Source organism: Phacochoerus africanus, chromosome 2 (assembly GCF_016906955.1).
Source record: "Phacochoerus africanus isolate WHEZ1 chromosome 2, ROS_Pafr_v1, whole genome shotgun sequence".
Lineage (NCBI taxonomy): Eukaryota > Metazoa > Chordata > Mammalia > Artiodactyla > Suidae > Phacochoerus > Phacochoerus africanus.
The window spans coordinates 167,505,469-167,531,555 of record NC_062545.1 but is presented as its reverse complement, the minus strand read 5'-3'; the positions used below and the strand labels follow the sequence as shown (position 1 = coordinate 167,531,555).

Sequence of the window (26,087 nt, the reverse complement as noted above, 5' to 3'; positions counted from 1 at the left end):
ATCAATTTGTTTAAATCTAATTCTGCTACCGTTGCCAAATTATGTGGTGACTGTAATTGTGGCCATATGCGTGGGCTTAAAACACAATCATGTTTTGAAATTGTCCTTCTCCCTGCCTCCCCCCACCCCCCAGCGGCCCGACTTACCCCCACCCCTTACTTCTGGTGCATCTTCTAATCATTTGACATTAACACAATTGCCTCACTTTCCATTACTTTATCATTTCAGAAATGAATGTGGTTTCAGTGGGAGAGATTACTACGTACACCCCAAGTGAAACAGTAAAGAATGAAGCTATGATTTGTGAAGTGTGGTTGCTACCCAACTAAGTTAGTGAAAAACACTGCATAACATATGACTCATAAAATCTAGAAATCATAATAGTATTAAATTCAACCTCATGAATAAATAAAAGATTCTAAGTTTACATTGCATTATATATTTATTTATTTGGAAAGTGGGACCAAAGGACTGGTATAATTCTACAGCAACTCATATGTTGCCAAAAAGAAAAATATTTTTATGATTCTTTTCTAGGTCATAACAGTTATAATCAGAGTTATTTGTGCCGCAATTCAAAGCAATGTTTTGTTTGGCTATTTTGTTATGCATTCATAATCGTTCTTTTAAAATTCATGGTAACAGATACATGTTTCAAGCCTTTTAAGAAACCCTTCTTATTTTAAAAAATAAATCAAAGTCAAATTTTCTGTAGATGTTTTAATGCATTGCATTAGAAAGTCTAACTGGAGCTAAATGTCAGTGAGTAAGTATGAACAGTATCAGGGATTTCTTCTTGCCTCTCCAAACCAATAAGGCTCTACTCAAAAGCATATTAGAGGGTTTTGTGTTTTGTTTTGTTTTTAATTTGGTAAATTTAAGGTATTGAAAAATAAGTGACTTTCACTTTTAGTGCTTTTTTTATAAATTGATTTTACATGCGAGAGTTACAGGATATACAACTCTGAAGGCAGTTGTGTTTGTGTGTATATCTGGAGTATGTGTGTTTTCAGTGTACTAAAATCTTTGCATCAGTCCATTATTAACAGAAAGGATACACCTCTTCATAAAATGTAGAAAACACCAGTTTCTGGGAACTAGTCATGTAAATTAGCAACAAATTCAAATTTTCTCTGTCAAAAATGTCTAAGATTATTTGCAGGCTTTTGACAAGCTGTTTAAGTTTCATAAGAAGTAAGGAAACACATGGCCCTCGGCAGCCAAATAATAATCCCCTTTGAGTGTTTAGAGTAGTTCTAAAAAGCCATTAGCCCTGATGCTGCCTTTCTAATTAACTATACATCATGGCTCTAGACACATTGCTTCAGTTTGGGTAAGTGCTTTCAAAAACATTTTTATAAGTGGCAAATCACAAATGTATTTATTCCCAAATAGTCTATACGATGTTTAAAACCAAAAACTGAAATATTTCTTTCATAAGACTTTTTGCACAATTTTTCTGTTTTACAAATCTAAAATGAAAATACTGCTTTTCAGTTAGTACCGTCATATGCACATATATCAACATAAAATGATAGCGTCAACCATTCTGATTGAAGTGCCAATAGTTTGAACAAGATGTTTGTAATGTACATGCATTTTAAAGTGCTCTGGTGTAGATTTTTATGGAGTCAAGTTTTGGGGAGAAAAAAATCTTAAATACAATAAATGAGTATAAATTTTCTGTATGTCATACAAGGCCAAGTGCTTTCTTTGGGATTTGGTCCTCTGTGTTCAGAGGACAGGGGCACAATATCCAAGGCATTCATCCTGTTGGGGAATTTGGAAAAATGTACAATAAATGATTAAGATTCTGACCCAGAGTTCATATATAATTTTGACTTCCCTCTTTATTTCAGAATCTTTGCTCAAATTCATTAAAGCAAAGCTTAATCCCCTCTAAATCTAGAGGTATGCCTTTTTAAACTTCAATACTCATCAGAAAAAGTTTACATGAAATGCTGCCATTGCCTTGGGCTACAAAGCCTCAGCGCTCCACCAGCTAAGCCAATATTAATTCTAGGTTGAAAGCGAAAACCAACAACAACAAAAGAGAAATCTGCTTCTGTCTGTACAGCCAGAGAAATAATATTTTTATTTCAAGGGCTTTGGGCTCACGGGAAGCAGATAAAAACTCTTTCACATTATTCACAGTGACATTTTAAATAAAGTTTCAGCAGGAATAAAAATATCTAACTTTCTGGCTATTTCTTCAGCTATAAAAGTATTTCTATGATAAAGTGCTCTTAAACCAAGCCTGTTAGAATAACATAAAGCACATATAAAGAAACTAAAAATATATTTCAGGGTTACATGAATGAAGTGTAGGCAGTTGAAAATGTCTGTGTAGGAAATTTGGAAGATTAATCTAAAGACTATTTGCTGGTTAGAAATGGTTTTGTAACTTAGTTCTAAAATTAATCTTGTTTTTAGTTTTGATTTCACCAAAGGATACATTTAAGAGCTTTTGACAGAGGCCAAAGGTTGAAAAAGATATATTTTAAAATGTATAGATATCACTTCAGTAATTGTTTTCAGTATTAAAAATGATCTCAAATAAAATAATTTTCCAATTAAAATGTAGCATTACTTTTGATTCTCCTAAGAAAACCCTGCAACACAGAAAGAGTACAGTCCTTGCTTTGGGACACTTAGCAGCAAGTCTGTGGCAAAATAGGCACAGACCCTGGACCCTTTAATGTCAGTCTCTGTGTCATTATTTTTCCTGTTCATCATTTTGCTGACATAAAAGATTAATCTCTGCTTTCTTCAGATTTAGAATAATGTTCTTACAATTTTGCATATTGTATGAGTATACACCATTGAAGCTCATGCTTTGCTGTTGTTTTTCTAGTGGGATCCTAGACAAGAAATAAAATATTTATTATCTCTGTATGCTTTTTGTTGCTAAATTACTTCCTCTTGTTAAAATTATAGAACTAGGTTATTTAGGGATATCAGATAAAATAGAGAAATTTGAACGAGCTATAAGTAGATCTCTTAAAAAGAGGTTTACATTTTCATAATCATTTCTAATCATAAACAGAATGAAAGCCACTCCATTTCATTTCCAAATAATTCTAAGTACAAAAGGATCAAAATTCTCACTTAAAATCTACATTATATCTTATACTAATAAGTGACTCAATTCTAAAAAAAAAAAAAGCTTATTAAAACGACTTATTACTTACACATGCTTTTCTCTGATTGATATATGGCAAACTGATTCCATAGGTCGCATTTACAGCAGCTCTGTGGTGGATGTTTTCAGGATCCTGCATGATTTTTACATTCAACCCTATCTTTTGCTGAAACAAAGAAACAATGAAACTTTCATGCTGGAAGAACAAAAATGCTTACTAACATTTTATATCCTCAAAGGAGTATAAAGTTCTTTGAGAATAATTATTTTAATGTAATTCTCACTGGAAGAAAATACATATATATTTGGGTTTTTATTTAGGTGACTGATTAGTCTTCTATTCACAGAAAAGGAATTTTCTGCAGATTTCCTCTATGTATCCTATTACTCGTAAAAATCCATCCTCAGACCCATTCATTTTCTCAAAAATAATGCTAGAAGCCAACCAAGGTGGACAAAGGATAGAATACCTGGTCTTGATTTATTTTTAGCTTTTCACATCAAGAATTTTGCCAATGAAATCTATACTACAGCTACACAGGTAGAGGGCTCCCTTGGTCTGTTAATGTGGCCACTTTCCTCAAGGGACATTTACAGGTAAGTTTCAGTGTGGACTTGCTAAATTTACCACAGCAAATTTATCAACTCCTTCAAAGAGAGTTTGCTATCTATAGGGAAAATGTATGATACATTTTTCATTAAAAAAATAAGCACATCTCATTTGAACCATGTGTTCCTCATTTAAAACAATTCAAATGAGTTACTGCTGAGATGCTTAAATACAAACCACCGGAGTAGGGAGCACGGTGGTGGAGGGAAGGGGCACCAGCCGATAGGTGACCTCAGTTCCAGTCTTGCCCAACCCCGGACTGCCTGCATGGGACCTTGGGTAAATCACTTTCCCATTGTGGAAGCCAGTTTCTTTACTTGCAAAATGTGGAGTTAGACTTAGTCTCTTGAAGAACTATCAACTCCCCCAGTCCCTCCCTCCCCAGTTTGGCATTCTATGATTTGAGGCTAAACAGTCAATTGACACTTAAGGAATGTGGTAGTATCAACAGTTTCTGAAGGCTTTTGTGACTTTCAAATTAAGTGTGTTCTAGGGTATTCACAATGTTGTACGACTGTCACCCCTACCTTAGTTCTGGAACATTTTCATTACCCTAAAAAGAAACCTCATATGTATTACAGTCACTGCTTATTCTCGCCTCCTCCCAGAGCCCAGCAACCACTAATCAGCTTTCTTTCTCTTGGACGTGCTCACCCTGGACATTTCAGATAAATGGAATCAATGCCTTTGTGACATTTTTAAAAGAAGGTGTTGTGAGCAACTGGAAACACTGATTTCCTTTCAATTCAGTGTCTTAGTTCTGAGGGTGATCTGATATAATTGTTAACATAGTTATAGGAACCAGACAGACAGACTCATGAAACAGCACTTTCTTTGACTATAAGCATTCATAAATAGCCTGTGCCTGAGGTCGAAGTGAAAAGGAAGACTACTAAAACACTCCTATGGGATACATGCTATCTAGATAAGTTGTTTCTTAACACAGCCTCCAAATCTTTTATTTTTTTTTAAAGGCAGTTTTTAAAACCAAATCTTCAAGTTACTTCACTCAGCTATGCATTTTATTTAACCCATGCAGGGGCACAGGTTGCAAATAAGGCACAGCTCTTACCTTCTTAAAGTACACGTGGTGACAAAAGTACTGTAGTGCCTAAGTATAAATGGCTTTCCTTCTGTGAGTAACCCACACTTACAGCACTACTCCAGGGTTTTTGCATGGAAGCTGAGTGCCTCTTTTATTGAAATTAATACCTCAACATAATTTTTTCCTTCTTAATTAAACTTTCAGAATAATTTCCATTCTACCAAGGGTCGGGAAATTACTAATATGTATTATATTGACTTCTGTAATTAGGGCGTTTTTTAAATGTGTGTAGGGTGTTTTTACAATTGATGATAATAGCTTCATCTATCATGTCTAAGCTTTGTTTGAACTTTTTAATGCTGGGATCATTGGTTCAGTGGACCATAGCGGTTTTCTTAGTTTTATTATGCTCCATCAACTTGTGTGGTTATAGGACTGGTGTAGAAAGGAAATGATCGAATATAGAATCATTGTTAAAATAGCATTAAAATTTAGTTGTTTTCTTCATTTTTACAATTCTGTGACACTGGACACAGATATTTCTGGAAAAAAATCAAAATGCATATCGGAGTCCAACAGAAATGACCAGTTGTGACAGGAAATCTATATTAGCTTTTAAAGCAACAAAAAGATCCCTTAAAATCATTAATATTCTAATATTTACTCTTTTGACACCCAATATGTGTATACCAAAAACACTAGTAGGTAGCACATGTGATTTAATTCTCCTTTTAAAAATATTGAGTCTGCATTTAAATATATCTAATGGTTTCACTGAAAATCACTACTATATGCATATATAACTTAAATTTGTCTTACAAACCATCTATAGAGATGTATAGAAAAATATTTATGAGCATAAGTTGCATTATCAGACTAAGTAATAAGATTTTTTGAGAAAAACAATTACAGACTTTAAAAAACAAAAACCAATATCAGTCATTCCATTAAGCATAAAAGCATGCTCTGGAAGATGATCATTTGTTACCAACAGTATGATAAATATCGGAAATAATTTCAAAAAATTTTCTTAAATTGTTCAAGAAAAGACAGCAATTTATTTAATCTATCTTGAGTCACTAAACAATCTAAACTTTGTATTCTCTCCTTTTGATAGTAATTACAAGCAGATATATCAAATGTGACTCTCATTTAGACTTTGGTTTGTAAGAACAAAAGTTATTATCAGAGCCAATTACTGTTTTACCTACATGGCTGCACAGAAGCAGGGAGCTCAATTTTCATCTCATCAGTGATTTTGTGGTATTTATTTTATTACTATGCCCACAAAGCGATATAAGAAGGAAATAGCTTATGCTATTAAAACTAGGGCTTGAACATAAGAGGCTAAGGTTTCTTTTAGAAGAAGTTCTGAATTAAAAACACTAGGCAGCGTGTAATGCCAGCTCCCCAGACATGGGCAGACCATAAAATGACATATTTCTGAGAAGTAGATCCCACACAGAGTAATCAAAATTGAAATGCTTCACAAACAAAGTTGAGACAAGCTATTTACTAAGTTACAGTATTATCAGCATAACATTATTCTCAACAGTGTTTGCTACAAGTAATGCCTTCTAAAGTGTATATTGCTTAATAACATGTTCCCACTGGTTAAAGATGTCTGCTGTTTAATCTCAAAACTAGAAAATAGAAAAAAAGAAAGAATCCAGTCACCCTGAACACTGATTGTTTCAACCATTATTATATTTAATGGAAAGAACAATAGATACCAAGTCCTAGTCCAAGCTATGTGAGCTTGATTTTTTATTTGTAAAACTGGGTAATACCTACATCCATGGGGCTGTTATGAGCTATAAGTGACTAATGTGTGTTAAGTATCTCACAAGTGATAAGGTACTACTCAGGATCCTACTCAGAATCCTACAGACCCCCAAATAATACTGTAGTGCTTTGAAACATTTCGAGTATGTAAAAATCCATGACATCTTAATAATATCTTCCCCTCCCAAAAACCAATTTGATACAATTAATAATCTGAAAGTAAAGATACAAAAGGAAGAATCATACATTTATCCAGCTTTTCCTTTCACTCCTTTTCAGATTCATTAAAGAGTTGCTAAGGGAAAGTTCTTCAGATAAGCTAATAAATGCAGAGGGAAGGACAGAGTTACAAAATTGCCACTTTGCAGTCTCTAATGAAATAATTAGTTAGGTAAACATTAGTTTTTTGCTAATGTCACTGGGTGAAAAGTGGTGGGGAACTTGATATATGATAGCTCAAGATTGTAACACTCAGACTCACTGATCATTCTTAACATAATTAAAAGAGAAAAAAGAAATTGCCTCTCGATATGCTATAAAAGGAAGTACACAGTACCAGCTATACAGTATTCCCCCCAAAAAGATATTACCTGAATCTGATCAAGCTTCTAGATAAAAATACTTGTTTACAAGAAATAGTATGAACAGAGGAACATGTAAAATGTCACTGTTAGATTGCAGTCAGCTAAATCTAGACTAAGGGGAGTGGAGAACCTATATGACATGACAAATGACCTGGTTTTTTTAATGAGTGACACTTAAAAAAATTTTTATTTAAGTATAGTTTGTTTGCAATGTTATGCGTAAGTGACTTTTAGTAAAGGAAATTGTTATAGATAAAATGAGATACAAATGCAATGTGTGATATTGTACAACACAGGGAATATAGTCAGTATTTTACAATAACTATAACTGGAGCACAACCTTTATTTTTAATTTTTTATTTTGGTCACAACCATGGCATATGGAAGTTCCTGGGCCTGGGATCAAACCCACATCACAGTTGTGGCCTGCACCACAGCTGTAGCAATACCGGATCCTTAACCCTCTATGCTACATGGGAACTTCCAGAGTATAACCTTTAAAATTGAGGAGCTCCCACTGTGGCACAGTGGGTAATGATCCGGCTTGTCTCTCTGAAGGTGCAGGTTGGATCCCTGGCCTAGGACGAGGGGTTAAAGATCCGGTGCAGCTGTGCATAGGTCACAGCTCCAGCTTGGGTTTGATCCCTTGCCTGTGAACTTCCATATGTCTCGGGGGTGACTGAAAAAGAAAAAAAATTAAAAATTGAGAATCAGTATATTGTACATCTATAACTTACATAATGTTGTACATCATTGTACATCAACTGTACTTCAAGTCATTTATATCCTGATTCAATGAAATAGAAAAACAATGTTAACACAACTGGGGAAAACTGAATATGGACTGAGAATGATAGAGTACTAGTGCATTGTTAAGTTTATTAGGTGTGATAATATGGGTGGGTTTTTTTTTTTGTCTTTACTGGAAGTGTTTAAGAGTAAAAGTATATAATGTGTAGGATCTGCTTTAAAAGGCTTCACCCAAAAAAAGTGGAGGGAATAGATGAGATAAGAACGATAGAATTAGGAGTTCCCTGGTGGTCTAGTAGTAAGGATTTGGTGTTGTCACTTCTGTGGTGAAAGCGCCATTCCTGGCCTAGAAACTTTCATATGCCACAGGTCCAGCAAAAAAAAAAAAAAAGTGAAATTACAGTAACTGTTAAAGTTGGGTGATGGTTACATGGATTTCATTCTATTTTTGTGTGTATTCAAAGAAAATTTTTCTTAATAAAAGGTTATATTTAAAATTAAAGTGTAGTTAAAATGTAACCATTAATTAATTTGTCATTTGCAGTCTAACATTGTGTGCTTTATGATGTCCCCTCTTCTTCCCTGCTAGGCTAGGGAAACAGCAGTTACAGCATTATTTAACCCCAAGCTGCTTCTAAAAGGCCCAGCTGCCTCAGGTTCACAAAACCTTTAGACTTTAATTCCATTCAGATGTGCCATCCTGTGTTCTGATTCCTGGAGGAGTTGAATTGTAGACTAGGAGGAAGACTGGGGGAGAGAACGCTAACATTTATTGAAGCTCCAGTTTTATGCTAGGCACCATAATATTGGGTGTTGTCATAATTCAGCTGACTTTACTGGAGTCCTTAAAATGACAACAGGGAGTACGTGATATTATCACTAGTTTACCAATGAGGATCAATGTGGAGAGACAGGATTTTACTTACGTCTCTGCCTTCAAAAGTCTCTTTCCATCATCTCATGCTGCCACATTACAAAGGAATGTTAGTTGATACACTCTTGATTCAGCTTCCTATCTATCAGATACGTTCCTTCCTCTCTAATCCCCACAGGTGCTTGCTTTGATGTGTGCCCTCATTGATGATTACATAGACCTTTGTAATAGCCTCTAAGATGGGTCTCCTTACCTCTAGTCCTCCTCTGCCTGCCTCCAGAATAACTGAACCTCTGATCACTAATTGAAATGTGTCTCTCACCTCCAGTGGTTTGCCTTGGGGTGGTATGATCTGGCTCCCTCGAACTTTACAGCCCCCTCTCCCGCCATCTCCTCCTGACTGCTCTGTGACCAGCCAGCCTCCACATCTAGTATGTTCTCGCCACCTCTGTGAGTGAGCATGTTGTTTCATTTTCTAGGAGTGTCCTCTTCTCCCCTCTTCAGGTGTCTTCTGGGACACCCTACGGGAAGACTTGAACGCCTCCTTTAGGAAGAGTGCTCCTTCTGTGCTCCCAACAAAATCCATCCACTTGTTCATGCCAACAATTATTGAGAGGTCTGGGTGAACAAGAGCAAGTTCTGGCCCACATAGATCTTACATCCTTAAAGGAATGTAAGGAATTAGATAATAACCATGAAAATAGATATTTTTTTTAAAAACTACACTGGAAAAATGGGGTAGAGGATAATGGGAAGCTACCCTAGATAAGGTAGTAAAGGAGAGCTTCTCTGAGGAGATGACAAGTATACTGATAGCTGCATCAAAAACAAAAACCTGAGCTAGTCACTCAGAGATCTAAGAATGATGAAGGAGTGAGAAATGGATGATTAAAGAGAGGGGAATAACTGGAATAGCTAAGCTAAAAAAGGGGTTGCCTTAATAAGGGAGAAGACATAAAATATAAATCCTGACATAGGAAAAATTGAATTTGGTAATGGGAAGATTAGGACTAAATATGTCTGTATGTGACCAAAAACTGGAGGAGTTATTGCTTAAATAAGACTGAATGTATTGCTTTCATGTATATTAAGTCCAGAGACAGGCTGTTCCAGTTTGGTTTGGAAGTGCAGGAAGTTGCTAGGGACCAGGCCCCTTCCAGCTTAGTACTCTGCAATCCCTAATGTATGGGCCTCCTCCTGGTCTAAAATGGCTGCTAGAGTACCAGCCAACACAGCCCCATTCCAGGCAGCAGAAAAGCGAATGGGGAAGAAAAGGATTACAGAGCATGAGTTGGCTACCTTTTAAGGAAGGTTTCAGAAAACGTCCTCTACAACACCCACCCCTAACATTTCATTAGCCAGTACTTGGACATACAGCTATGTCCAACTGCAAGAGACTCTGGGAAATGCAGTCTTTATATTGGGGAGCCATATATCTAGCTAAAAATCAGCTGCTCAGGAAAGCCCTTGGAATCCACTCCCTATCCTCCTTTCTATTCTAACCATCCTCAAGAGTGTTGCCTTTTGTCCTTAGGTTTATCACTTCATGGTTGCAAGATGCTTGCTGCAACTCCAAATGTCATGTCTGTGTTCAAGGGAGAAAGAGGAAAGGGAGAAGAAACATGGCATTTGTTATTATACCCTTTCATCAGAAAAGCAAAACATTCCCTAGAACCAACTCCCCGTAGAATGCTTGCTGCGCAGTTCTCACTGGACAAAACTGGGACACGTGGTCAGACTTAGTTACAAAGAAGGCTCAGAAATGAAGAAACTTATTCCTCCTGGCATGATGCCATCCTAAACAAAATCACAGTTTATAGTAATGCAGATGCTGGAATGAATATTGGGTAAGGAACTAACAATTTCTGCCACAATCATGCGTTCTATGCTAGCTAAAGAAAAAAGCACAGTAAGGCAAAAGTTATAAATCGATAATGAGACGTCACTGGATTGAAGGTCCTCACTGTAGTGAAGAGTTGATGGAAAAACATACTGTGTGAGCTATGGCAGACATGATATAGAGATCAGAAACTGCTGTGCTTGAAACAGATTTTGGAGATGATGTATTTACTGGCTAAAGCAAATCCCAGGCATTAAGCATATCCTCTTGGCCCTACCAGAGTATTTTTGCCCAATCTCTAATATAGCACTCGCTACTCTGTAGAATGCTGGTCTAGAGACTCTGTGCCCCTACGACACTAAAATTGGCATCTCTAGCACCTAGCACATAGCAGCATTAAAAATCAAAATATTCAGGATTTCCCGTCATGGCGCAGTGGTTAACGAATCCGACTAAGAACCATGAGGTCGCGGGTTCGGTCCCTGACCTTGCTCAGTGGGTTAACGATCCGGCGTTGCCGTGAGCTGTGGTGTAGGTTGCAGACGCGGCTCGGATCCCGCGTTGCTGTGGCTCTGGCGTAGGCCGGTGGCTACAGCTCCGATTCAACCCCTAGCCTGGGAACCTCCATATGCCGCGGGAGCGGCCCAAGAAATAGCAACAACAACAACAAAAGACAAAAGACAAAAAAAAAAATCAAAATATTTGAGGAAGTGAAATAGCACCCTAATGAGGAAAAACAAGTTTTAGTTTTACTGTGTTCATTTTATTCTTACCATATGCCATGGTAACTCAATCATCAGCTTATGGCAGAAGTGTATGCCAAAGGTGACACTGTGTCCAATTTTTATGGAACACGGGCCAATTGCTAATTCTGTGATCTCCCTCCTTCACTACAAATTACCCTCCTGAGTTGGTGGCCATGGAGTGGGCTTCCCTGCATGCCTGGAAGTTAGCATCCCTTGGTAAGCTAGAGAGAAGTGGAGTGAGAAATTTGGTGTGCCACCTTTGAAATGTTACTGAACTATGGAATACCATACCATAAAATCTGAGTGCAGTTGTAATAAATAGCTTATCTTTCTGGAAAAGGTGCTATGAGTCATAAATATGTAGCTAATTGAATTTTCTCATAGTAATACTGTTATTAGAAGATACAATCCTAAGGGCCTATTTTTGATGCCCATTTTTTTAGAGAAATAACCCCAAATACCTTGCTTGGTCACCTGTTCCATTAGCCATAACTTATGTACACTGTAAAGTATAAACCTCTTTAAAATACAAATAAGAATCAAGTGAATGGTAACCAATTACAGTAAGAGGGCATTGCACAGAATATCACAGTGCATTGTAAATAATTCTGATGTGGCTTCATAATGGCCACCTTAGTATCACCATAGTAAATGAGAAAGTGAAAAGGCCACTTTTATCAGGAACACTGCATTGAGAAGGTTCTTTGGGAAAGTTTAGCAGGACATAGCTGAGGATAATTCTGAAGACGGGTAGGGCCTTTGTGAACAAAATTAGGGATTTATTCTGGTTCTCTCTTTCTTTCTCTCTTTCTCTTTCTCTCTCTCTCTCTCTCTCTCTTTCTTTCCCTTTTTCCCAGTTGGAAATTTCCCTGTGGCCAACACAGGGAGGGAGTTCAAGGTTTTGTATTTTTTACAGTGGTGAGGAAAAGCCAGGACTTTAATGTTAAATAGAGCTGGGTTTGAATCCCAGTTCTCCCATTTCTTAGCTTTAAATTACTATCACCTCTCATCCTCAGTATCCTCATCTGTAAGATGGGGATAACAATAGCTCCTTCCTTCCAGAATGTTATGCAGACATGGTTTCATCATCATGGCAAACATAGGCTCCTACATGGCCTTCCTACTTCCACCCTTGCCCTTCTACATCATGTTCCCCACACGGAAGCCGGAGTGACCCCTGCAAATTGTAAATCAGATCCGATCAGTCCCTGGTGAAAAGCCTCCCATCTCAATCAGAGTGATCTCCACAGCCCTCACAACAGTGTCCACGATCTGGCCCCTACTCTTGTTCCTGCTTCTCTCCTTCATACACATTCCTCTCCAGCTTCCTTGCTTTTTGTTCATACTCCTAATTCAGGGTCTTTAATTTAATTTAATTTAATTATTATTATTATTATTTTGGCCATGCCCACAGCATGCAGAAGTTCTGGGGCCAGGGATCAAATCCATGCCACAACAATGACCCGAACCACAGCAGTAATAACACCAGGTCCTTAACTTACTGAGCCACTAGGGAGCTCCTCAGGGTCTTTAGAAGTTCTGTCTTCTCTGCCTGTGATACTCTTCCTAAATGCTTTGCTCCCTCATGTCCATCATATTTCTGTTCGAGTGTCACCTTATAAGTGACACCATCCCAACACTCCTTATGTTCCTTCCCTAACTTTTCTCTCACCAACTAACATACCATATGTTTACTTTTCAAGTTGTTTTCTGTTTTCCTAATGACCTTATCCCAACTCCAATGCATACCCCATGAGGGTAGAAAATTTGGCTGATGCCTAAAATAGTGCCTGGTACATAGCAGGTACATAACTGAGGTTGACCAGTATTCATCAACAAATAAGAAGAATGACCACATACATAGCACTGACCATGTATGGGGCACTGTTATGAACATGTATGTTAACTCGTTTATCCTAAAAACAGGTGTCCTAGAACCCATTTTGCAGATGAGGAACTAAGGCACAGAGAGGTAGCCTGTTTGAAGGAGATACATCATGCTTCTAAGTAGGTCCTTGGATCTGAATAGTTTAGCAACTTCCATTTTGAAATTGCTTTCAGACTTAACTCACCAGACTCAACAAGAAAATGAAATACTCTCTTGGCCTATAAAGTTTTTTCTCCTTTTCTTTCTCCATCCTCCTTATCTTTTTAGTTTGTTATTTCAAACCTGTTCCTTGACTGTTACAAGTACAGCTGTTACAAGTACAGGGTGCCTGAAAGAAGGGTGTTAATTTGAAGTTAAGATATACTATAAAGAAGAGCCATCAGTGGAAACGAATCCGATTGAGAACCATGAGGTTTTGGGTTCAATCCCTGGCCTCACTCAATGGGTTAAGGATCCAGGGTTCCCGTGAACTGTGGTGTGGGCTGTAGACACGACTTGGATCCTGCGCTGCTGTGGCTGTGGCCTAGGCTGACAGCTGTAGTTCTGATTAGACCCCTAGCATGGGAACCTCCATATGTGGCAGGTGTGGCCCTAAAAAGAAAAAAAAAAAATCCATCAGAATATGGCTTTTTCAAATGTAAGAGAGTAAATGATTCTTAATTACAATCGCGAAACTCCAAATGGTTTGCAATTTAAGTTTTTTGGTGTGAAATAGAATTCCAAAGATAATTTCTTCACTTTAGAGAAAGAAAACTTAAACTGGGGTTTACCTAGTTCAAAAGATTGGCAGTGGGCAATTAAAGGTGATAGTGATCCAGTTGGACTTCACAACTAGTCAATAATACAAGCTTTTAAGTTGGTGCTGTAGGCTTGCAGAACAATTGGCAAAACAGCCCTGTTTATCATTGACTTGACAATGCAAAAATGAGGGCTATCTTTTGTGTTTAGAGGTTATACATTTTTAAGCAGATGTTTCTGATATTAGGTATAAAACAACAATAGGGATCCAGGCCCTGGAAGTAAAATCAGGGTGGGAAACAGTCCATGCCCCTTTCTAAATGAAGCCCACCCATGCTCACAGTAAAAGAACACGGGGTTATACAAGGCATATAAGATTCCTTATGTCTATAATCGTTTCCTAACTTTTGGGAAAATATATTTCTGGTCATAGTTTTTTTTTTCCTGGAATAATAATTACAACTATGTGTTCCAATTTCATATATTTTATTTCATTGTCTTTATAAACTAGAGATCTTCAATCTGATCTATAGTAGACCAACTCTGATCCTCCTGAGATTCTTGGCAAAAAAAAAAAAATAAAAATTTAACGAAAGTAGAGACTTAATAGTAAGGAAGATGAGACATTTAAGCTCCCTTTATCATAGCATTCTGTTTTAATTTCATGATAGCCTTTACTGTTAGCTGATATTTTCTTGTTGATGGTCTATCTCCATCCTCCTAGAATGTAAGCTCTATGAGACTGGGGACCTGGTCTGAATTGTTCACCCTAGTGTGCCTCTAACAGTTCTTGGCACACATTAAGTACTCCACAGATAGTGGGTCAAGGAACCCAATGTGACAAATGCAATGACAAAGGTAGCAGTGGGCCACTTTGAGGGTGCAGAGGAGACTGAATGAATATTTTATATGGAGATGAGCACACCGTTGGAAGTCACTATGGTGGTTTTATTTTTTCATTCAACCAACATGTATTGAGAGTCCCCTGGCATTACACTGCTATGGACAAACTGACATGGATCCTACCCTCATTAAGCTTATAATCTAGTGGGAAGTCGAATATTTTTTAAAAAATCATACAACTCAATATCTGGTCATAGACTGTGGCAATTGCAGTAAAAGAAAAATATGGTTATACAAACTGTGAAATACTTTCATGATAAACAACTTTGCTATAGACATCTTTGCAGTAGGTATTTTTGCCACTAACATTTTTGCTACATAACTATTTGGCTGTAAGGCCGTTCTGCCATAAAAGGTCACATAACTAGTTGATAGGTTTTGGTTTGACAGTCTCGTTTCCACTGGTTTAAATACGTTATCATTTCTTCCAGGTAGTGACATTATTGATGGATTTATCTAGATGACCAATGACCATGATTTGTCCTTATAACTGGTTTCTTATTTTGAAACACACTACACTGGAGGAGAAGAAGGCCAAGGGACTTGATGGTGCAGAGTTGAACCAACGTTTCCTGTGTAACTTTTGAACATCTGTCAATGAACACGTGACAAACATGCAAAGAATACACAGCAGTGTAGATTTCATAGCGCAATACAAAGCTCAGGTATGAACATGCATCCTAGTAAACATGCATCCTAGATACTTCTCTTAATGAAGGAAGAAATGTTAGTAAAAAAGAAAATGTAGTGCTGGGAGCTCCTGCCGTGGTGCAACAGGATGGGCAGCATCTTGGGAGCTCTGGGATGCAGATTCAATCCCTGGCCCAGCACAATGGGCTTAGGATCCAGTGTTGCCACAGCTGTGGCTTAGGTCATGACTGTGGCTCAGATCTGATCCCTGGCCTAGGAACTCCATATGCCTCGAGGCAGCCAAAAATGAAGGGAAAAAAAAAGGCAATGGTGAACAAGGAGACAAATTGACAGACAAAACAATGAATAAAATACAATGAATGAAAGACCTGGAAGACAAATGCTTAGGTACAATCCACAAAACAAAATCAGTCATTTGCACAGTATTGCCACGATCTATACACATTTTAAATACATTCAAATATTTTGTATTTTGTAATAGTCTTTTAAATTTTGTTATTCATTTCTCATGTTTCATTATGTCCTTGTTAATGTCCCTCTTTCATATTTTGTTATTTATCTTTTCCAACAAAATTGCCTCATGGCCAATTAGTTGTGCAGTAAAAATGGTCATGGCAAAAATGGCTGGGGCAAAAATGCTTGCAGCAAAGATGCTTACTGCCAAAGTACCTAGAACTAATACAAACAATTGTAAAAAGGGTACCACATGATAGCTGCACAACTGCGCATATACTAAAAACCACTGAATGAATATTTTTTAAAGAGTAAATTTTATGGGATATGTATCTCAATAAAGCTGTTACTTAAAAAGGGTACCACAGTGGTTAGGCGCTCAGCTCTGGATCCCTACATTTCTGGGTTCAGGATCCTGGCTCTGACACTGGGTATGTTCTCTTAGTTTCTTCATCAATAAAATGAAGATAGTAATACCACCTCCTTCTAGGATTGTTATGGAGGTTAAACAAGTTCGTTTTCCCAAAGCACTGACAATGGCACCTGGTACCCAGAAGAAGTGAGTTGTTATCACTTTGGAGAAGCCAGGGAGGGAACAGGAATCAAACTGAAAGCACATCTGATGGAAGCAAAGTCAGAAGCCTCTTGGGCTCTATGCCTTGCCATCTGGAATCTTTTACTTCTAGGGCTCCGTTCAAAGAAAGCTCTTTTGTCATAGAAATCAACCATGCCATGAACAAAACTGAAACAATAAGGGCATGTTTTCTCATTTAGAACACAATTTCCAGGAGTTCCTTTGTGGCCGAGTGGTTAAGGATTTGGCATTGTCATTGCTGTGGCTCAGGTTTGATCCCTGACCTGGGAATTCCCATATGCCACGGGAGCGGCCGAATAAAAAAGAATTCAATTTCCAATGTTGACTCTTTAAAAATTTTTTTCCAACAGCTTTTTTGAGATATAATTCATATACTTTAAATTCACCCTTTTGAAGTGAATTCAATGGTGTTTCGTAGACTGACAGAGTGGTGCAGTCATCAACGGTATTTAATTTCAGAATATATCATTATTCCCCAAAGACACTTGACAACCATCAGATATCACTCCCCACTCTTCCCTCCTCCTTCCAGCCTCTGGCAGCCACCAATCCACTTTCTGTCTCTAGGATTTCTGTCTTCCTACCTTTACTCTTGGAAAGGCATGTGGAAATGAACCATGCTGTCTCTGGGGTTGCCAATGTTTAACCTCAGACTCCAGAGGGAAAATAAATGATTTCTGATCAATTACAGCTGGAAACAACCTAAGTTTAAAAAAAAATTAAATCAAATTTGCTATCTTAACAGCTTAACAAAGTGTAATTTAAAAACAATGCTTCCTAGTTACATCATATTTTATAGAAAATATTCTATTGGCAACTATAGTAAATTTGACCAACTTTAGCATATTTGCCACTATAAAACTGCTCTTGTTTATCAGGCATAAGAACTTCCAAGTCTGATAATGACTATTTTGGTGTGAATAAAAAGCTCTCTCTGGCTGAGTTTATGTGAGTCACAACTGACAGAATTGCCACACTCTAAAACATTTCTCGATTTAAAAAATATGCTGTATATTGTTAAATAAAATTAAGTCACAGGATAGCCAGTGGTAAATTTATTCAAAATGTTGATTCCTAAGCAGTTCATCCTTATAGTCTTTAAACTTGCGCTATTTTGTATAATCGCAAAGACTTAAGGATCAAAGGTGGTTAAAAGTCTTCCTTGTTAAGCAGTGAGCAGTTCCATTGGATTGCAATGTAAAAATAAAGTTGTAAGAATGAGTGTTTATGTGTGTAATTTAGGTCTTATAATTTTTAATTTGAAAGCAGGTTCCAGTTCTTTAAAATGGTCAACATAATTAACGTCAATTAAATTCAACAACCAACGAGTCAATCTCTTGATTCTACTGTGATGCTCCCTTTTGTAAAATTATCATGAAAAAGCAATTTATGGACTTCTGGATTTATTCCAACATTTATAGAATTTAGAAGTTGCCACTCTAATCCCCACAACAAGAAAAAGCTGAAGAAACTGAAAAACAGCTCTTAGATACATCAAAGAATTGAGATCACAGGGAAAACTGCTGCCTTCAAAACTAGGGAAAGAGGTGGATAAAGTCCAAGAGCTGGGGCCAGTACTGGGAAGAAAACTTAAAACTTAAAAAAAAATTTATATTGGAGTATAGTTGACTTACAATTTTGTATTAGTTTCAGGTGTACAGCAAATTGAATCATATGTATATATATACACACACACACATATATATATAAATATATATATATATAACCATTCTTTTTCAGATTCTTTTCCCATATAGATTATTAGAGTGTTGAGTAGATGTCCCTGTGCTGTAAAGTAGGTCCTTATTACTTACCTATTTTAGGTATAGTAGTGTGTATATGTTGATCCCAATCCCCTAATTTATCCCCCACCCCATGTTTCCCTTTTGGTAGCCATTAGTTTTGGTTTCTAAATCTTTGAGTCTGTTTCTGTTCTGTAAGTTCTTTTGTATCATTTTTTATTAGAGTCTACAAATTAGTGATCTCATATGATATTTCTCTTTGATTTTCTTAGTGTGATAATTTCTAAGTCCATCCATGTTGCTGCAAAATGGCATTATTTCATTTGCATTTATGGCTGAGTCATATTGTATTGTATATATGTACCACAACTTCTTTATCCAATCCTCTGTCAGTGGCCACTTAGGTTGCCTGAAGTCTTGGTTATTGTAAATAGTGCTGCAATGAACATTGGATTACATGTATCTTTTTGAGTCATGGTTTTCTCTGGATAGATGCCCAGGAGTGGGATTGCTGGATCGTATGGTATTTCTATATTTAGTTTTGTAAGAAACCTCCCTACTGTTCTCCATAGGGTTGCACCAGCTTACATTCCCACCAACAATGTAGGAGGGTTCCCTTTTCTCCACAACCTCTCCAGCACTTATTGCTTATAGACTTTTCGATGATGGTCTCTCATTGTAGTTTTGATTTGCATTTCTCTAATAAGTAGTGATTTTGAGCATCTTTTTGTATGCTTCTTGGCCATCCATCTGTCTTCTTTGGATAAATGTCTGTTCAGATCTTCTGACCACTTTTTATTTATTCTTTTATATAAAGCTGTATGAGATGTTTGTATATTTTGAAGATAATAAATCCCTGTTGGTTGCTTCGTTTGCAAAGTTTTTCTTCCATTCCATGGGCTGTCTTTTTGTTTTGTTTATGGTGTCCTTTGCTATGCAAAAGCTTTTAAGTTTAATTAGGTCCCATTTATTTTTACTCTTGGAGGTGGGTCAAAAAAGATTGTTGCTGTGATTTATTTCAAAAATTGTTCCACCTATGTTTTCTCTAAGACTTTTAAGTACCTAGTCTTATGTTTAGGTCATTAATCCATTTTGAGTCTATTTTTGTGTATGGTCTTAGAGAATGCTCTAATTTCTGTTACATGTAGCTGTCCAATTTTCCCAGAACCACTTATTGAGGAGACTGTATTTTCTCTGTTGTATATTCTTGGCTCTTTTGTCATAGACTAATTGACCATAGGTGCGTGGATTTATTTCTGGGCTTTCTATGCTATTCTACTGATCTGTATTTCTTTTTTGTGCCAGTTCCATACCATTTTGATGATTGTAGCTTTATGCTATAGTCTCAAAACAGGGAGCCTGATTCCTCCAGCTCCATTTTTTTTTTTTTCTTGAGTGCTTTAGCTATTTGGGGTCTTTTGTGTTTTGGCATAAATTAAAAAAATTTTGTTCTGGTTATGTGAAAAATGCCATTGGTGATTTAATAGGGATTGCATTGAAGCTGTAGGTTGCCTTTGGTGGATACCCATTTTGATGGTATCGATACTTTGAATCCAAGAACATGGTATAACTCTCTATTTGTGTCATCTTTGATTTCCTTCAACAGTGTCTTACAGTTTTCAGAGTATATATGTCTTTTGCCTCTTTTTTTTTTCTTTCTCCTTTTAGGGCTGTACCTGTGGCATATAGAGGTTCCCAGGCTAGGGGTCCAATCAGAACTGTAGCTCCCAGCCTACACCAGAGCCACAGCAACACCAGATCCAAGCCACGTCTGCAACCTACACCACAACTCATGGCAACACCAGATCCTTAACCCACTGAGCAAGGCCAGGGATCAAACCTGCATCCTCAGTGGATTCATTTCCACTGAGCCATGATGGGAACTCCCTCTTTTGCCTCTTTAGATAGATTTATTCCTAGGTATTTTATTCTCTTTGTACAATGATCAAAATGGGATTGTTTTCTTTGTTTTTCTTCTCTTTCATTGGTAGTGTATAGGAATGCAAGAGACTTCTGTGTATTAATTTTGTATCCTGAAACATCACCAAATTCATTGATGAGTAGTTTTCTGGTATCATCTTTAGGATTTTCTATGTATAGTATCTTGTCATCTGCAAACAGTGACAGTTATACTTCTTTTCCAATTTGTTTTGTTTATGGTTTATTTTTCTTCTCCGATTTCTGTGGTTAGAACTTTCAAAACTATGTTGAATAAAAGTGGTGAGGGTGGACATCCTTGTTTTGTTCTTGATTTCAATGCAGATGTTTTCAGCTTTTCAAAATTAAGAATGATGTTAGCTGTGGGTTTGTCATATATGGGCTTTATTATGTTGAGATAGGTTCCCTTATGCCCATTTTCTGGAGAGGTTTTTTTTTTTTTTTAATCATAAACAGGTGTTGAATTTTGTCAAAAGATTTTTCTTCATAAATTGAGATGACTGTGTGGTTTTTATTCTTCAGTTTGTTGATGTGGTGTATAACATTGATTAATTTGTGGATATTGAAAAATCCTTTCAACCCTGGGATATATCCCACTTGATCATGGTGTATGATTCTTTTAATGCACCATTGTATTTGGTTTGCTAATATTTTGTTGAGGATTTTTGCATCTATGTTCATCAGTGGTATTGGCCTATAATTTTCTTCTTTTGTGGCATCTTTGGTTTTGGTATCAGGATGATGGTGGCCTCATAGAATGAGCCTGGGAATTTTTTTTTTCCTCTGCAATTTTTTGGGAGAGTTTCAGAAGAATAGGTGTTAACTACTCTCTAAATGTTTGATAGAATTCACCTGTGAAGCCATTTGGTTTTGGACTTTTGTTTTTTGGACATTTTTTAAATCACAGTTTCAATTTCTGTACTTCATTTTTATTTTCTCTTTTTTCCTGGCTGAGCCTTGGAAGGTTGTACCTTTGTGAGAATTTGTTCATTTCTTCTAGGTTGTCCATTTTATTGGCATAAAGTTGCTTATAAGAACACTTAAATTCTAATTGACACATTGCTGGAGGCTCAGTGTGGATTAGCTTGAGAGTGAAAATCTCTGAGGGGCCAAGTCTGAGGACAACCCATACTTACAGGAATTTTACCTCCAGCAGTCCTATTGTGTTCTCCCTGTGAAGATGAGAGAAAATCCCTTCCTGCTTCAGGGGAAAAGCAAAAGAAACTATTTCAAAATTCTCCTAGATAGTTCTGTTCTTTGTTCCATTTTCTGTAATGAAGGCTAGGACTCAGAGAAAACTATTTTACCAAAGCCTTATCTGACCTGAAGAAGGTCAGTTGGCTTAACCCCAGCCCCCTCTAGTCTTCCTACCTCACGTAAGGGGAAAAACACTGAGAAAACCTTGTGAAGGAAACAGTCCAGGGGAATAAACCCACCAAAACGCTGAAATCTAATCATAGGATTACTGAATGCTTCCCCCCAATGTACTCCACAGTCACAGAGCCTCTGCATACAGAGGATTACAGATGAAAAAACTGCAAAGCTCAGACTCTATTCAGACAGGCGTTTCTAGGAAAACCCAAAGACAATAGAGAAGATACATGTAGTTAGGGAAATTGAAGCCTTGGACATCGAGAGTTGCAGCAAACAGTAAACATAGCATAACTGCCAGCAGATAAAGGCCTACCTACCTCACACTATGTTCCTATTTACCTCAGTTCTTAATACCTAATACATCATGTCCAGCTTCCAAAAACACTGACAAGCCATGCTAAAAGGCAAGACAAAAAAAAAATGGTCTGAAGAGACAAAGCAAGCATTAGAATCAGATACAGATATAAGAGAGATTTTGGAATTATCAGACCAGGAATAAAAAATAACCATGATTAGGAGTTCTCCTCATGGTGTAGTGGAAATGAATCCGACTAGGAACCTTGAGGTTGCGAGTTCAATACCTGGCCTTGCTCAGTGGCTTAAAGATCCGGCGTTACCATGAGCTGTGATATAGGTCGCAGATACAACTTGGATCTGGCGTTGCTGTGGCTGTGGCGTAGGCTGGCAGCTCTAGCTCCACTTAGACCCCTAGCCACATGCCGTAGGTATGTCCCTAAAAAGCAAAAACAAACAAACAAAAAAAACCCAACTACGATTAATATGCTAAGGGTACTAATGGATAAAGTGGACAATATGCAAGAACACCTGGGTACTGTAAGCAGAGAGGTTGAAACTCCAAGAAAGAATCAAAAAGTAATGTTAGAAATCAAAACCACCGTAACAAATGAAGAATGCCTTTGGTAGGCTTATCAATAGACTGGACATGGCCAAGGAAAGAATCAGTGAGCTTCAAGAACTGTCAATATAAACTCCAAAAATGGAATGCAAAGAGAAAAATTATAAGCGAAGCAGAAAGGAGTATCAAGAACTATGGGACAACTATAAATGGTGTAACATGCAACAAAAATATCAGAAAGAGAAGAAAGGAGCAGAAGAAACGTGTGAATGATAAGGGCTAAGAATTTTCCAAAATTAACGTCAGATGCTAAACCACAGATCCAGAAAACTCAGAGAATACTAAGGGAATGAATGCCAACAAACAAACTATACCTGGCCATAATCATACTCAAACTATGGAAAACCAAGGACAAAGAAAATCTTGAAAGAAGACGAGGGGAAAAAGACTTACCTATAGAACAAAATAAGAATCATATCGAATTCTTCTCCACAATCCATGCAAAGCAGGTAGAGTATGGACAAAAATATTTGAAGTGTGGAGAGAAAAAAACCCCAACCTGTATTTCTGTATTTAGCAAAATTACCTTCACACATGAAGAGAAAATAAAGATGTTATCAAACAAACAAAAACTAAAGGAATTTGTCACCAGAGGCTTGTATTGCAAGAAATGTTAAAAGAACATCTTCAGAGGATGGGCAAATAATACAGGTCAGACTTGGGACATATGAGGTAAACAGAAAATCCAAGGACCTCACGATCATGTCCTTTCCTTCTCTCCACCTTTCAGAATCCAAAGTTTATTTCATTTTTTAAATTTTTTGCCTTTTTGTCTTTTTAGGGCCACACCCATGACACATGGAGGTTCCCAGGCTAGGGGTTGAATCAGAGCTGCAACTGCAGGCCTACACCACAGCCACAGCAATGCCAGATCCTTAACCCACTGAGTGAGGCCAGGAATCAAACCCGTAACCTCATGGTTCCTATTTGATTCGTTTCTACTGCTCCACAATGGGAACTCTGAAGAGTCCCAAGTTTATTTTATATATAATATCCAGGGGTTTTACTAGTTGTGTTTATCAGAAGTAATAGGGGAAAGTATATCTATAGCACCATCCTAGAACTGAAACTCTTAGTATATTTACAAGTCCTTTTACCTCTGTAGATTATATATTTAGAGGTGAACTTGAATTGAGATACAATTTTGTATCCTCCCTCCCCTGCCCTCAGTATGTACTATGTGAAGCTTTCTATGTCATTAAAACTTCTTGGACAGGAGTTACCGTCGTGGCGCAGTGGTTAACAAATCCGACTAGGAACCATGAGGTTGCGGGTTCAGTCCCTGCCCTTGCTCAGTGGGTTAACGATCCGGCGTTGTCGTGAGCTGTGGTGTGGGTTGCAGACGCAGCTCAGATCCTGCGTTGCTGTGGCTCTGGCATGGGCTGGCGGCTACAGCTCCGATTCGACTCCTAGCCTGGGAACCTCCATATGCCGCGGGAGCAGCCCAAAGAAATAGCAAAAAGATGAAAAAAAAAAAAAAAACCTTCTTGGACAATATCAGCGTTTTTTTGGTTTGTTTTTCAGGGACACATGCATGGCATATGGAGGTTCCCAGGCTAGGGGTTGAATCAGAGCTGTAGCCACCAGCCTACACCACAGCCACAGCAACCCCGGATCGTTAACCCACTGAGCAAGGCCAGGGATCGAACCTGCGTCCACATGGATGCTAGTCAGATTGTTAAGGGCTGAGCCATGATGGGAACTCCCTACAATATTGATTTTAACAGCTGTATAATAGCAAATAGATATAGCTTTAATCATTCTTTGACTGTTAACACTTAAGGTATTTGCAAATATATTGCTATTAAATATAACACTGAAATGAACAAACTTATACAGGGATCCATATATATCTCTCTTGATTTCCTAAGATAAATTCCTAGAGGTACAACTACTAAGCTAAAAAATAACAGTTCAAAAAATTGTCTTGAAAAACCTCCTTTAAGAACTTTATGACAATTTACACCTCCCACCAGTAATATAAAAGTATGCCTATCTTTCAGCGCCATCATCAGCAATGAGTATTGGGGTGATTTAAATGATCTGTTTTGCTAATTTGTTAAGAAAAGTAGTAACATATAGTTTAATTTGCATTTCTCTGGTTTACCAGTGAGATTAAGCATTTTCACCTATTTGCTGGTTATTTTCATTTCTAGCTTTGTGAGTGGTCTATTTATGTCCTTTTGTCTATATCAAGGATTTTTTATTATTATTGGCAAGAGCTCTTTATATTTAAGAACATCAGCAGTTTTTATATCACATGTTATAAATGTTTTTCCAATTGTTTTTTTATTTTATAATGCTTTTTAATACTCTTTATTTCAGAAAATTTCAAACTCACAGAAAAATTGAAAGAATAATGAGCATCCAAATAGCCTTCACCTAGATTGCCAAGTGTTAACATCTTGTTACCTGTGCTTTGTCTCTCTCTGTAACTAGGATATGGTTATATTCTGTATCACTGGGATTTGGGTACCGCTTTGTAACAACCCAGAACAGATTGGCTCCAAGGTCCTTCAATAACAGAGTGAAAATGTACCTTCTAATCTACACTCACCATTTAACAGAAACAGCTTCTTTCCTTCTCACTGTTTCTCACTATTACTTATTTGCTTTGTTCTTGTTTTTTTTTTTCCTCCTCAAACACTAGCATAGCAGAATGTAAAATGAAGATTTTTGTGTGGTTCTGAGAGTGTGGGTACAGATGGTAGTCACCCCCTAGTGTCAATAAGCAAAGCATGGTCATTAAGAACAGTGTGAGCAGATATCACAAGCAATAAAATCTGTGCAAGCCAGCAATGATAAGAGGAAGAACCACACTTTGACATAGAAGAAGAATCACTGCCAAAAAGGGAATAATAATGAAACCTATTTTGAAAACAATACAAAAGCACTTTGAGCTCTTTGGAGAAGATATACCATTTTTTTTTTTTTGTCTTTTTGCTATTTCTTTGGGCCGCTCCCGTGGCATATGGAGGTTCCCAGGCTAGGGGTCGAAACGGAGCTGTAGCCACTGGCCTATGCCAGAGCCACAGCAACGCGGGATCCGAGCCGCGTCTGCAACCTACACCACAGCTCACGGCAACGCCGGATCGTTAACCCACTGAGCAAGGGCAGGGACCGAACCCGCAACCTCGTGGTTCCTAGTCGGATTCGTTAACCACTGCGCCACGACGGGAACTCCCAAGATATACCATTTTTGATAGTGTCCTTATTATTTTCTAAACAACAGCCAGGAAAACCTTGCATTTTCTGGCATGCATTATCATTACTTTGTGTAACTACTGGGTTTTTTTTTCCCTACTAGACAAAACTACCAGTTGTTTTTTTTTTTTTTCTTGAACAATGCTTGTTAAAAAGGAAAACCATTCTTTGTGAAAATTTGGCTTCCTGATTTTTGAGTGGCTGTGGTGTAGGAGAATGCTAGATTGCAGATACTTGAGTGAACTTGGACCTGGGCCTTACTATTGATGGCCTGTGTGACCTAAAACACAGGTATGAGCCTCAGTTTGC

At 37.5% G+C, this 26,087-nt stretch overlaps 1 protein-coding gene across 1 annotated transcript in view; it reads right to left on the bottom strand.

Annotated features, from left to right (window-relative positions):
* Positions 1 to 423: 423 nt before the first annotated feature.
* The window catches only part of LOC125119737 (IQ domain-containing protein H-like), a 42,880-nt gene continuing 17,216 nt past the window's right edge, over positions 424 to 26,087 (bottom strand). The window contains exons 4-6 of the mRNA XM_047767142.1: positions 17,189 to 17,306; positions 3,192 to 3,308; positions 424 to 823 (exon numbers count right to left, since the gene is read on the bottom strand). Of these exons, the coding sequence (XP_047623098.1) occupies positions 821 to 823; positions 3,192 to 3,308; positions 17,189 to 17,306 (238 nt within the window). The 3' untranslated portion in view covers positions 424 to 820. The remainder of the gene's footprint in view (positions 824 to 3,191; positions 3,309 to 17,188; positions 17,307 to 26,087) is intronic.